This window comes from Neocloeon triangulifer, unplaced genomic scaffold (assembly GCF_031216515.1).
Source record: "Neocloeon triangulifer isolate White Clay Creek 2 clone unplaced genomic scaffold, ASM3121651v1 ptg000013l, whole genome shotgun sequence".
In the NCBI taxonomy this organism is placed as follows: Eukaryota; Metazoa; Arthropoda; class Insecta; order Ephemeroptera; family Baetidae; genus Neocloeon; species Neocloeon triangulifer.
This window is the reverse complement of record NW_026775555.1, coordinates 5,549,345-5,562,217: the sequence shown is the minus strand read 5'-3', so window position 1 is coordinate 5,562,217 and position 12,873 is coordinate 5,549,345. Positions and strand designations below refer to the sequence as shown.

Genomic DNA, 12,873 nt, shown 5'->3' with positions numbered 1-12,873 from the left:
TTGATTCAACCTTTCGTCAAGATACTTGATGTTATCAATGAATGCGAGCTAACTTTTGATTAATGATCTGCGAACAGAGCGCTCCAGATTCAGCCCCTTTTCTCTTTGTCGAATTAGCAGCAGTCGTCAGATAAGAGAGGCGTCTTGAGAGATCGTAACTGTAAAAACCGCGGGCATCACCCATATTGCTCTTACGGCATCCTCGGTCGGTCACATTAAATTCTTCGTCTGTTTCAATGAACAAAAGAAAATCGGGCAGTCTCACTTTTGGAGCCACACGAATGTAATTTGTGCGTCAAACTGAAAAAAATTTATCATTAAATCTTGCTTGTTTTATAAAATTACATTTTTTTCTGCGATGAATTCTCTGTTTAAAGAGACGACGAGGTTCTTTATTTAGCGGGACATGGCGCTTCCCACGCTTATCTGCCTGACAATAATAGTGCACCATTTATTCCCAGAGCCGGTAAATTAGCGTTTCCACCTCCCCCTGCACCTTTCGTAATTGCGCCTCTGAGCACCTGGCGCGTTATGCAACCGTTTTTCCTCTTCGAAAAAGTGCGTTTGAAATTTCTCAGGGTTTTATCATTTTTCCTTCTATCATAACTCGCTTGTTCTGTTATGTTGTTGTCACAAATTTTGATATTATTATTATTTATTAATTGTTACTCTCAATTGTTAAGATCAAATTTGCCTTATTTAGATTATAATGGAACTAGATTCAGTTTTTATATCACCTCGTCAAAAAAATGTTTAAAACCTCTTTTTTAACATTAACAATTTCTATTTAAATTATACACATGTGTTATTAAAAAACTCCTGCAGGTTTGACCTGCTCTGATTGTGAGAAGAATACAAAATTGTGCAATATACCTATTTTTGTCTTTGAATAGCTGCACTTTTCAATATTTACATTGGTGCACGCCTTATTTTTATGTCTCCCTCGGCAGCGGAATGCAGACGGAAAGCTTTTGAGACGAAAACAAAGGACAGGTGCGCCCCGACCGCTTGTGAGAGGGTGTTTGTTTTAATTTTCGCCGAGGGGAGGTTGCAGCGTGTGCGTCACACTTTCAAGTGCGGCGACAACAGCTTTTCCATTCTGGCCGCACTTGACTTGCTTTGAGTTAACTTTAGAAAAACAATACATTTATGTTGAAATAATAATTTTCTAGATACTTTGCACACAAAATTTAAACATAATAATTTTTTTAATTAAAATGGTATCAAAGATAACGCCCAATGCAATTTTTTCATTTTTATTCTCCAATCTATTACATTTTCAAATCGGTCTAATTCAGTTTACTCGCAAATTGGAAAGGCAGGTGCGATGCAACCAACATCATTCCACAGCGGTGGTAGCGTTTGCATGAAAGGGATCAATCCGAAGGAAGCGCAGTTTTCCAAATTCATGAAATTGTCAGGTTGATCCTGACCCCATTTTGAGAAGGTCAGATTCTTCCCTGTTGAATCCCACACCCAAGTTTTATTCACTTTGTTCAACGAGATCCAGAAATAGGGAGCACCGCCGACTATTGCATTCTCTTTAAAAAGAAGATCATTTCTTAAATTCTTCAATTAGAATCAAATTATTTTCATACTGTAATTCAAAAGTTTGGAAACGCAATTAAATTTCGCCTCAGTCTCAATCGAAAGCAACTTCATCTTTCGTGCTTTGCAAAAATCAACAGCGAATTGCCAGTCACCCTAAAAATATATAATTTTAACAATAAATAAGGTTAAAAATTTCATACAAAAGTCCTTGAAATCGACAGTTTTCCGCATTTTGTGTCTACTTGCAGCATAAAACCTTAAAAATTAAAACAAAAATATAATTTATAATAGTTATAAAAATTTTATCACTTGATCCTGTTGAGAGATCCACCCTATTCGCATTATTCTGCCCCTTTGGGTCCAAATCATCGATGATCCCGTTGAGCTTGTCAACAAATTTGCGCAGTTTTCTGGCGACAATTATATCTCTGGAGCTATTTTGCTGTAACGACCCCTAAAATCCACCATTAAAACTGAAAAGAAACGATGGAATTAAACAAATATTTACTTCTATAGCGAGGAGCAAGAGAGCAAAGTGACGCCACATATCGATCTCATTTCACGCACTGCATGTGTTGCCAATCGAAAAACTCCAATTTCGCCGTTTCCTTCTCTCGATTGATAATGTTGTTTGCTTTGGCAATCGAACAGTTGAGTTGAAATTGATGTCAAAAGCAACATGTTTGCAAATAAAGCTGAAGAGCGTGTACTCAAGACACAAATATTATAAAATATTTTATTGACACTTAAAATTTAATTGTGTACGATTGTTGCTTATTTTAAATTCAGTGTATCTACTGTATAATAAATAAATAAGTAAAAGAGCTTCAACTTAAACGATTAACAAATTTGATGGTGATTTTTAGATCAAACCTTATTTTAGACTCCATTTTATTATAACAAGAAAGTTAGGCATAAAATAAATAAAATAATATTAATTAAAAGGTATAATTTAAAATTAATCCAAATTGGAGGAGCACATTTTTTAAATTAAAACTGCTCCAAATCATGATTTCCAAAGATAAATTTTTTCTCAGAAAGGGTGATTATTGCAAAAAGAGGATATTTCAATTAACTATGAGATTTTATTTAAAATTAATAACACAAAGTTGTCCTATCTAAAAAAATCTATATTAAAACAATATTTTAGTTTGTATTTGCTTCATTTCATTTAATAACTAACATCAAAAATTTGTTCATAAACGTGGCAAAGTTTTTTTTGTTAACAAATAGCCTTAAATTTGATTTGAAGGCTGAAAATATACAGATAAAAGGTAAGACTATTTTCTTAAACTTATGAAAACATCACACAAAATCAACCCGCGGGACTAAGCGCTGCAATAATTAGTCAGCCCTCCTTTTAAACAGCCGAGTCATCGACCTGGCCACTGGCCCAGAAACTAATTCTTTTCCAAACCACCGTTCCGCAAAGACCATTCTCACTTTTCATCAACTTTTGTCCTCTTCTCAGCTAAAGAAATATTTCCTCCAGAAATAAAATTTCGAGTCAATGAGACAAAATCTCCAATTTATGCATCTTGTTATTGTTGGCAGTGAAATTGATTGTGTCAAATCAACATCAAAACGACGCCCGCCGCGAACACGTGTCAAATAAATTCAATTTTTTTTTTAAATCCATCTCAGAGAGAAAAGAGGCGGCGGCGCTTTTCAGTTTTTACGACGCCCTCGCGGAAACGATTTCACTAAAGCGAGGCGATTATGAAAGAAAGTTTTATTTTTCTCCGTCTGCGATTCCCCGATTTGGAGTCGCACTCCGGCCAAATGTACACCATGTGTTTATGAAAATGAAATCGGGCGCGTTGGAACAAAAAATTGTTTTTTTTTTTTTAACTAAGCGAGTCGTTGCAGAAGAAGTGTGCCGTCGATTTGATCATTGGGTCGCGTGGGTTTGTTGTTTGCCGCCTTTTAAGGGGAATTAATCGAGCGACAAACAATCTCGATGGCCAACCTGAATCTTTCCATTTATGCTAAAGAGCGTAAGATTAAATCAAACTGTGTCCACGTGTTGACAGTATAATTATTACAAAGTGTCTAAGAAAAACATTAAAAAATGTCTACGTATTTCTTATTCTTTTTCATTGTCAATCACATCTTAGTGAGGGGAATCAGTTAATATCAACTAAATTAAACATAATAAAAAATAAATCACAAATATTAAACTGTTATTAAGATTTATAGTTACATTCAAATAAATAATATAACAATATTAAATATTGTAATATTAAATATTACAATTTTTTAATTTTATATTATTTATATCTTATATTATCTTTATATTAAATTATTTATTTGCTTAATTAATTCTAAATTTTAAGTTTTATGCAGAGTGTTTTTATTAAATTGAAAATAATAAATTGTTATGTAGCTCCTCTTAATCTTTAAGGTTTTATACAATACGTTAAAATTGATCATATATATATGTCACTTTTGAGATTAGTGTTATAATTATAATTGCAAATTGTCTTCATTAATGAATCACTGGGCATTCTCTGCCCAAATACATCATCCATACATTCTCGCGGCATGAAAAAAATCGACGCTCTTTAACGATCTTTAAGAGCGCTCGTCAACCCTGGTAAATTCACACAATCTGCATAATTATATAATGAAGATTGTTTTTCGAATATATCATAAAGGTCGACTCAATTAAAAATCATTTTTAATTAAATTCATCTTCACTTTTCTTCTTCAAAATCGGAAAAAAATCTGAATAATTTTCAATATTGAATTTAGCACGTAATTAATTGAAAACTCGCGCTTTGATCAAATCATTTTACAATTAGCGTCCGTTTCCGACACTGAATTGGCCAGCGCGCGCAAGGCAGGTTTCCGGACTCGTGTCGGATGGCAAAAGTGGCTTGGCGTGCCGCGATTCGCTTTTTTTTTGCAGCAGCACCAAAGAGCAGCAAGTGACGGACGGAGTGAAGGTCACTCGTGTGGGCCGCGTGGACGCGCGAGAGCCGCCGGAGCGCCTAATATGGAGCCCCCAGCAACCTCCTCCACGCCCACCTCCGATTTGATTATTTATTTTTTCATTATTATTACGATATATTGCGCTCCACACACTGCACTCGCTTGAATGGGCGCCGCTTTGCATCATCCGACCTGAGAGCGGCCTGAAATTTATTGCCTCGGATTTGCGCAACGTCGCGCCGAACGGAATAATTGAAATCTCCATCGTAAATTGTAAAAATTCAAGTTAAAAATTTGTTCAAAATGGGAATAATTTCAGCAGAAATTTTGCAGTGGCAAAAAATGAGCTTTTTCCTTCAAATGAAATTAAAAAAAATCGAAGGTTCCCTACTTTATAAACAGGAAAAAATAAAACCATTATTTGAAAATCATTAATTTTTATTAAATTAGGGAATAATTTGTTACTTTAAAAATTAAAAAAAGAGCTTATACTCTTTTCCTATTTAAAGAAACAAAAGAAATAGCATTTAATCTTTATAAATAAACTCTCAAATTTATTTATAATTACTGATCTTCTAATTAAGCAGGCGTAAGCACGGACAAGTTCGTTGAATCAATATCACTAAAAAACGATAAAACTATAAAAGAAGCGATTTATTAAAAGGTATCACGAAGTAATTTTCCTTTCTCCCCAAGAAATAATTATTTAACAAAACTAATTTTATAATCAACATAAATAAAAACAAAAAAGAATTCAAAATTTATCTAAATTACAATAAAATACTTTAAAATAATTGTTTTTGACGATTTTTTTTTTAATTTTTTTTTTTAATTTAAAATTTCATAGTTATTAAACAAAAGTCTAACTTATATTAATTTATATTAATTCTTTGTAAACTTTTAAAAAAGTATAGGAAATTATAACTAATTTTCATAATTTAAAATTGTACGATACACACATTTACTACTAATCAAGTTAAAACAATTATGATATTATGCTTTAAAATAAAATGTCAATTTATCAGTTGAAACGATATTATTTTTATTATTCGCAACGAGCAGCTCAATTTTCTAGCTTCTGAATTTGCCATGAGATTTAATTATACAGTGAAAATACCGGTGTCAAAACAGCCCGGCCGGGAGTTCATTCATTTGCAATGTTGACATGAATTTCAAGAGCTTTGCTTTCCCACGACAAAAGAAACCCACCGGCGTGTGTCCATCCAGCAGAATGAAAGGAGGGTGAGCCTAGAGAACAGCAATTTCGTCGAGCTCGAGACAGCAGAAGTTGATTTCTCTGCTCAAAATAATCGCTGCCTTAAAAGAGCAAGCAAACCCGTCCGCCCATTTATGGCGCACGCGGCGCTCTCGCTATTAATTTGCCTCAAAAAAGGCGTTCCGGGGAACAATCAACTCGATTTTCCGCCTCCCCTGACCCAATTTCCAATTTCGACGTAATTCACACTTTTTCTAAAAAAAATTCACTTGCTTGATTTCAGATCCTGCAAAACTTGGGCAAGGTAGACAGAACCGCGGACGAGATCTTCGATGAGCACCTCCAGAACTTCAACAAGCAGCAGGCTCAAACCTCGCGCCTTCAGAAGGAGTTCAACAACTACATACGATGCATCAGAGGTTTGCTTTCTCTATTAATTTAAATTTAATGAAATGTTTCTACCAATAACTAAAAATGCAAGTTCTTAACTAATATTTACACAATAATATTAAAAATAGTTCATTATTATATTTTATTTTTATCTAAATTTTTGATTAATTTACAATTTATATTTTTTTATAAAATTAAATAACTTTAAAACTTTTATATTTTTAAAGAAATATGTAGTTAAGACATTTTAATGCAAATATAACCTAAAAAGTTTAACCTATATATTATGCTGTTAGTGATCTTAACTTTGGTACTGAAATTTTAATGAAATATAATTTTTTCGATTGGATCATCCTGTCGGTCTGAAATTTGTAATTATGCTTAATGAATTACAAGAATATAGTAAAATATTATAAATCCTAAATAAAAAGGATAGAATAATTGATATAATTGCTAATTTTCTTTAATATTACATGTAATCCAATTCTAACTTATTTAAAAACCTAAATAATATTATTTTTCCGTTCATTTTTCTCTTGAAATTTTTAGTTGAATGATGAATCAAGTATGTGGCTTACAATCATGTGATTTTTTAGCCTTTCAATTTATTATTTTATACACGTAATTTTATTTTTACCAACTCAAAATATCTAGAAATCGTTTCTAAAACATGAAACCGCCCTTCATTCCCAACAGCTGCCCAGGTAGCGAGCAAATCGTTGTGGGACGCCGTGTCAGACGTTTACGAAACATCATGGCAAGGCAGAGAACTCGTTGTGCAGAACACCCAGGCGCTGGACGTCTTGTGGCAGGACTACAGTCACAAACTGGCCGACCAAGTGCTCATCCCTCTTAACACCTACCAAGCACAGTTCCCAGAAACCAAGGTAAATCAAAAGTCGAATTTCAAATTAAAATATTTATTGGAGTTAACAGTTATTTTAATCTGGCGATTCGCAAAGGTAGTAAAAGATTTGGGCGCAGACCGCGTCATTCCACTGCATTTCGGTGATCGAGTACATTTTTGTGGTGCGGTTGTTGAGCGGAAAGTAAATGCACTCCTCATTCAGATTGAGCCACCTGTCCGGCATCCCTTTGGACCAATTTGTGTAGCTCAAATTCGCGCCCGTGCTGGACCAGATCCACCTGTTTTTTGGCACCAGTCTGCCGGAAATCCAAAATATCGCCTCGGAATCATTCACAGCAGCAGCTTGATTGAAAATTTTTGAGATTGAAAGTTATGGGAAATTTTCTTAACTGTATTTTTTCTTCAGATTGTAAATGCAATTTTGCTCCTCCTCAGTCTCAATTGACAGAAGCTGCATTTTTCTTGATTCGCAGTTTTCCTTAGCGTTGCTCCAGGAACGCTGATTTATGAAATGATTTTATTTTAATTGCAAAAATAAAAAATTAATAACCTTCTTTTTGACGATCAAATAATCTTTGCAATCAGTCTTCATTGTAAACTCAAAGGCTGGAAACAATTTATATATATTTTTATACAGTTTCTTTCAGAACATACTATTATTGTTGTTCAAAAAGTTATCTTCCTTGGGAGTGGAAATTTTTGGAGCTTCAGTTATGTCCTCCAATTTGTTGGCAATTCTTAGCATTGTTTTAGCCAACTCCCTGATTTTTACCGAAATTAAAGTTTCTTTTTCATTTTGTGCAAGACCAATCTGTAATTTATTTTATTTTAATGGTGTCCTCAAGAAAAATAAGTAAGATTGAATAATTGAAAATGAATGCCATCAAAATTTTTAACTTTTACCTTTAAAAACGAGGCCAGGAGCAAAATAACAACGATGTTTCCAGCGCACTGCATGTTGCAATACTAGTATCAATGCTATATTTTCCGGCAACAATCAAAATCCAGCAAAAGCACCATTTGTAAATCACAGGCCAGCATCCGACCAATCTTTGTACCATTTCCTCAATTCGGAAAATGGCTTTATAATTATTACCCTCCAAATCCGGTGAAATTTCCCATGTTTGGCAATTGTAAAACGCACTCACGTTCCCTGAATATTTTTTGCAGAAGAAAATCGACAAGAGAGGTCGCAAGTTGGTCGACTTTGACAAGGAGAGGCACAACCTGCAGTCGCTGCAGAACTCGAGTCAGGGCAAGCAACGCAACGAGACCCGCCTGGGCAAGGCCAGAGAGTCGCTGGACGAGGCGCGCAGGACGTACGAGGTGCTCAACTCGGAGCTGCACGACGAATTGCCCGCCCTGTACGACTCGAGGGTGCTCTTCATCGTCACCCACCTCCAGACGCTCTTTGCCTCCGAGCACCTTTTCCACACAGAGACAGCAAAAGTGAGTCATTTTTAATTAAATTCTAATTTTTATATTTTCCTTTCAAAGCCGGTTGAGTTTTCACAGATAATGAAGATAATTCTTTTAATATAAAAAATAAATAGGTGTATAGAAAATTTGCAAAAATTTTATTCGGTACAAACTCAAGTTTGGAAAATTGCAAATGTCTAATAATTTATTAAATCTTTTAGATTTTCACCGAGCTTGAATCGATCGCCGACAAACTGGCCACTGACTGCCAGCGCGGAGCTTACACCCTCAGGAAGAATGCGACCTTCAACAGCAACACAGCTTCGCCAAAATCACCCATTTCCAGCAATTCAACAAAGTGAGTTTTTCGTAGCTTTAATAAAAAACTTTATATAAACAGTCTTTTAAATCAAAATAATAATTAAAATATTAATGCTATTTTTATAAAAGTATTATTTTATGCATCGTTGTTTATTGTTTTAATAAAACTTTTGTCATTTTTTAAAATAAATTTTTTAATAATTAAAATTTATATTCTTTATAAGCTAAATTAAATTATTATTTTTATTATGATATGTAAAATTTTTGCTAATTTTATTTTATTAAACAGTTGTTTTATTGAACAAATAAGATATAAGTGAAGCGTAACAGTATTTAATTACTATCACATTCTTAAAAAGTTAATGCTTAACACTAATCCCAGTACCGCTTCCACCTTATTAAATGTAATTATTTATCAATGATAAAATTTGCTTAAATAACCTTCCTCGCAATGGGATGATTTATTATATTTTAAAATTGCAAATCAAAATCTAAAAGTATTCTATTTCTTTATTTTACTTGTTAGCATGATTTATTTTGAGTAAAAATTAATTTCTTCAATCAATTTCAGTGGCAACGCCAGTCTTCCTGCGTCTCCTGCATCAGGTGAGACTCAAAGCTGAAGCTACAGCGCCAAGGAAAACGAATGCTCTCCCTCACGATACATTTCATATTATTATAATTATACTAGTTTCGAGAGAGTTTTTAATCGCACTCTAGCTGATTGTGATGTGGAGTGGTTCTAGAGCCTTTAGGAATTTTTAACTTTTAGCATTAACAGCAGTGTGTTCTTTAAATTTGTGAGCTAAATTTAACACCGGTCGACTCGAATCGTTGGTGGAGGAGGAGGGATTGTCAAAATTGCTCGTTACATGTGGGAGAGGACATTTTCCTTGACGTGTAGCTTTAATTTAAGTTCCCATTTTAATTCGTTTTATATTTATTAAAAAAAAATCACTCAAGGAAAATTGTCTTGAAATCGCTCAGTGACTTTTGTAAATATTTCATTTCCCAGCAAAGTTCTCATTTCTAATAGTCACTCGGAGCACTCATCAAAATTAAAAATCAGCATGAATTCAAAAATTTCATCCCCCAGAAAATCGTTGCACGTGGTTGCGTGGCCTGAACGTGTTTTTCTCTGTTGTCACTTTGCAGAAAAGAACCTGAGTGGTGTAGTGGCGATGAACAGCTCGTCTTTCAACGACACCACCACCACCACCCCTAACGGTAACGCTAAACAGCCCTCATCCCTGTCCCCACCAAATACACCCCCGTCGAGTCCCCCGACGGGCGTCGCCTCCGCCTTGGTCAACTCATCCCCGACCGCCTCGAGTCCTCCCCCACCCCCTTTGCCCTCGACTAACAACGTGCCGGCCGCCAATAAAAATAGCAACAACCCCGAGGAACTGTATGATATTCCAGTCGGTAAGTACGAGAAAAAAAATCACATATTGCGACTATATCAATGTGGCCACTTTCACCCTCTATAGTCTCACTCAGACACACAGATAATTAATAATCTCTCTTAGAAAAACAAATCAATTCTTCTCATTAATTAAAAAAATCATAAATATTCTTCTTGTGGTTTGTGTTGAATGTTGAGAATTTAAACCAAAATTTATAACATCTGTGGTGCAAACAGAAAACACACTCTCTTCTCTAAATAAAAAAAATACAAGACCGTTCCAGGTGAGCATTTTTGTTTTTTGGGCTGAATTTCATTTAGTTGCTTTTATAGACTTTTTTCACTTTACAATTAGTTGAGTTTCGCCCTCGAACCAAAATGCTTGACAAAAATCGGTGTTAACTTTTTTGGATATTGAATGCAAGTTCTTGTTCCTGGTTTGCAGGAGCCACTACCGAAAATCTGCCACCCGGTGTGCTTTACCGAGTAAAGGCCACATACAAATACAGCAGAGAGGACGTCGACGAGCTTTCTTTTGAAATCGGAGAGATCATCAAAGTTGTCGAGTACGAGGACCCTGAGGAACAGGTGCGACCCTTTTTGCAAACTTTGAAATCTGCATTTTTATTTTGCACCCAGTTTTTATCGTCCGTCCAAATTTGATCGAAAAATTTATTTATTCCTTGAAAAAGCTGAACTAAATTATATTTTTTCAATTTCAGGAGGAGGGTTGGCTGATGGGTATTAAGGAGGGCACCAACGAGAAGGGCATGTTCCCTGCCAACTTCACCCGTCCAATCTAAAGCAGCACCACCCTTTTTAGAAGAAGAAGCAGCAGCAGCCCATCGAGAGAGAAAGGAGTGTATTCGGATATAATTCTGCAGCGACATCATCCATTGCTCACAAAGCGTTACCTTGTTGAACCACGAGTGCCTGTTGAGAAGTAATTAAATAATTCGTTATTCCTTTGTAGCGGCGCCCTGCTTTTTTATCAAGCAGGGCCCGGCCCTTTCTCCGCATCCAAGGACGCCCTCGGCCGAAATCAACGTTCGTCAATTAAATATATGAAAACCAGTCGCATCATCATCATCACATTTCCATCGCATTGGCCGTGAGCGTCCTTTGATTTGGGTGTATCTATATGTTGATTAATCAATAATCCGCCCCTGTGCTTGTACATTGTTCGTGTTATGTTCGGAAACTGAAGGCAGCGTTTATTTATAATTGATACAACCGAAATGAGCTAATTGTAAAATTTGTGGCCCATTTGTAGAGAGATAGCAATTTTTAGGAGGGATTTTTAATTATTTATGCATATGGCCGAAAAACTGAAAATCGAGCTCAGTGACAATTGAACGAAAATCAATATGGGACTGCCGGTTGAGATGAAAACAAAAAATACACGCCACCAATTATTGAGAATTCCTAGTCGAGATTGTCAGCTATTTTGTCCGCTTCCTGCTCTTCCCTCGCCAAGTGCCACACAGTGTCTGGACCAAAAGTGCCAGAATAGCAGCGAGTTTTCGCTATTTTCCCCGCTTGAGAATTATTTATTAAACAAAGAAACGACAAAGCAACTTTTTTGATGGTGCAAAATTAATTAATACATAAATGCAGATAATATATATATTTAAAACGTAGTCCTCGCCGATGACATGATTATATATTCTGTCCACGCATTGCTGTAAAAAAAAGGAGAGGAAAGATATTTTTCAAATCCTCTCGCTGATTGAAAGCAGAATAATCTATTTTTGTTGGTGGATGGGTGGTTAATTTGATATAAACAAAGACCTGCTTGAAGAAGAAGGTTGCGATCACTGATTAACACTCATTAAAAAGTAACATGAATAAAAATAATTAATGAAAAAGGCCTTGCAGAAAAGTGTAGCTGTTGAAGAGAATTGCAAAAATAAATCGACTCAAATGTGAATCTTAGTCTGATATGTAAATGATGATTATCCTGCGCGCCGAGATTGCTGGTTTGCGAGAAAAAATGTTGATAAATATATAATAATTATACTCAAATCAAGATGCTTACTTAGTTGATGGAATGTTGAATAATTACGTGTAAATAAAACAAGTAAATACATAGCGCGGTAAATTACTCACCGAATCTGCATCTCTCGGAGGAAATTTTAATATGGGATTAATGACGAAGAGTGTGCGCTCCGCCATATTTTATTTTAGCCGTTGATAAGAATAAAGTTTGTGACTGAAGTGAGGATGTTTATAGACATAATTGTTGTTGTGCATGATCGCCCCTGAGTATATCTCTTTTACTTTTTACCCCTGAGTATACACAAAAACACGCTACTTCTCTTCTTATATACAATGAAGAAAAATCGTCTCTCGTGCAATAGAAATAATACTTTCTTTCTGTCTCTGTTTGAATTTTTCATTCAAGTTATAGCATTTTATTCACACTTCTTTTGTTAACGATTTCGATTATTTCACTCTGTCATTGATAAATTCTCATTTGGATCGTGCGTCATTTTTGGAGAGGTCATTTATTAGTTTTTAGCCAAAAGTTCTACGACCCAAGCTAGAATGTTATCAGCAGCAGTCTTCCCATTATCTGTCTTATTATTTGCGCTCTCCGCTCATTCATGTCTCCTGTGCATTCAAGGATTTAATAAATAACTCACAAACTCTCTGATTATCATGTACAGTTTTTACAACAATTTGAAATAAAATTGACAAAACACCAAACTAAGAGAAACTTTGAACTTTTATTGGTCTGATCTCCTTTAGATTTAAATATTCTATGCT

At 35.0% G+C, this 12,873-nt stretch overlaps 3 protein-coding genes across 4 annotated transcripts in view; 1 reads left to right on the top strand and 2 right to left on the bottom strand.

Moving 5' to 3' along the window:
• LOC132198812 (amphiphysin) overlaps positions 1-12,760 on the top strand; it is a 35,248-nt gene extending 22,488 nt beyond the window's left edge. The window contains exons 2-9 of one of the 2 annotated variants that reach the window (XM_059623050.1): positions 5,985-6,120; positions 6,788-6,978; positions 8,130-8,408; positions 8,600-8,736; positions 9,271-9,305; positions 9,855-10,124; positions 10,550-10,692; positions 10,827-12,760. In XM_059623050.1, coding sequence (XP_059479033.1) covers positions 5,985-6,120; positions 6,788-6,978; positions 8,130-8,408; positions 8,600-8,736; positions 9,271-9,305; positions 9,855-10,124; positions 10,550-10,692; positions 10,827-10,907 — 1,272 coding nt within the window. In that variant the 3' untranslated portion in view covers positions 10,908-12,760. The remainder of the gene's footprint in view (positions 1-5,984; positions 6,121-6,787; positions 6,979-8,129; positions 8,409-8,599; positions 8,737-9,270; positions 9,306-9,854; positions 10,125-10,549; positions 10,693-10,826) is intronic. The other variant, XM_059623051.1, reaches the window with a different exon arrangement.
• Positions 1,267-2,102, bottom strand: LOC132199007 (L-selectin-like). The gene is made up of 5 exons (XM_059623379.1): positions 2,060-2,102; positions 1,861-2,005; positions 1,752-1,807; positions 1,599-1,704; positions 1,267-1,541 (listed from the first exon to the last, which is right to left on the bottom strand). The coding sequence occupies exons 1-5, from the start codon at positions 2,096-2,098 to the stop codon at positions 1,300-1,302; spliced, it is 588 nt and encodes a 195-aa protein (XP_059479362.1). The 5' UTR covers positions 2,099-2,102; the 3' UTR covers positions 1,267-1,299.
• Positions 7,033-7,735, bottom strand: LOC132199012 (hepatic lectin-like). The gene is made up of 4 exons (XM_059623385.1): positions 7,614-7,735; positions 7,510-7,565; positions 7,350-7,458; positions 7,033-7,301 (listed from the first exon to the last, which is right to left on the bottom strand). The coding sequence occupies exons 1-4, from the start codon at positions 7,702-7,704 to the stop codon at positions 7,033-7,035; spliced, it is 525 nt and encodes a 174-aa protein (XP_059479368.1). The 5' UTR covers positions 7,705-7,735.
• Positions 12,761-12,873: the final 113 nt, after the last annotated feature.

Excerpts from the sequence above, each read along its gene's own strand:
- LOC132199007 (XM_059623379.1), bottom strand. The coding sequence starts at position 2,098 with ATGTGGCGTCACTTTGCTCTCTTGCTCCTCGCTATAGAA. Across the intron at positions 2,006-2,059 it reads TCTTGCTCCTCGCTATAGAA|GGGTCGTTACAGCAAAATAG; the intron begins GTAAATATTTGT and ends GGTGGATTTTAG. Across the intron at positions 1,542-1,598 it reads TTCCAAACTTTTGAATTACA|AGAATGCAATAGTCGGCGGT; the intron begins GTATGAAAATAA and ends TTCTTTTTAAAG.
- LOC132199012 (XM_059623385.1), bottom strand. The coding sequence starts at position 7,704 with ATGCTAAGAATTGCCAACAAATTGGAGGACATAACTGAAGCTCCAAAA. Across the intron at positions 7,459-7,509 it reads ATTTGATCGTCAAAAAGAAG|CGTTCCTGGAGCAACGCTAA; the intron begins GTTATTAATTTT and ends TTCATAAATCAG. Across the intron at positions 7,302-7,349 it reads CAATCTGAAGAAAAAATACA|CTGCTGCTGTGAATGATTCC; the intron begins GTTAAGAAAATT and ends TTTTCAATCAAG.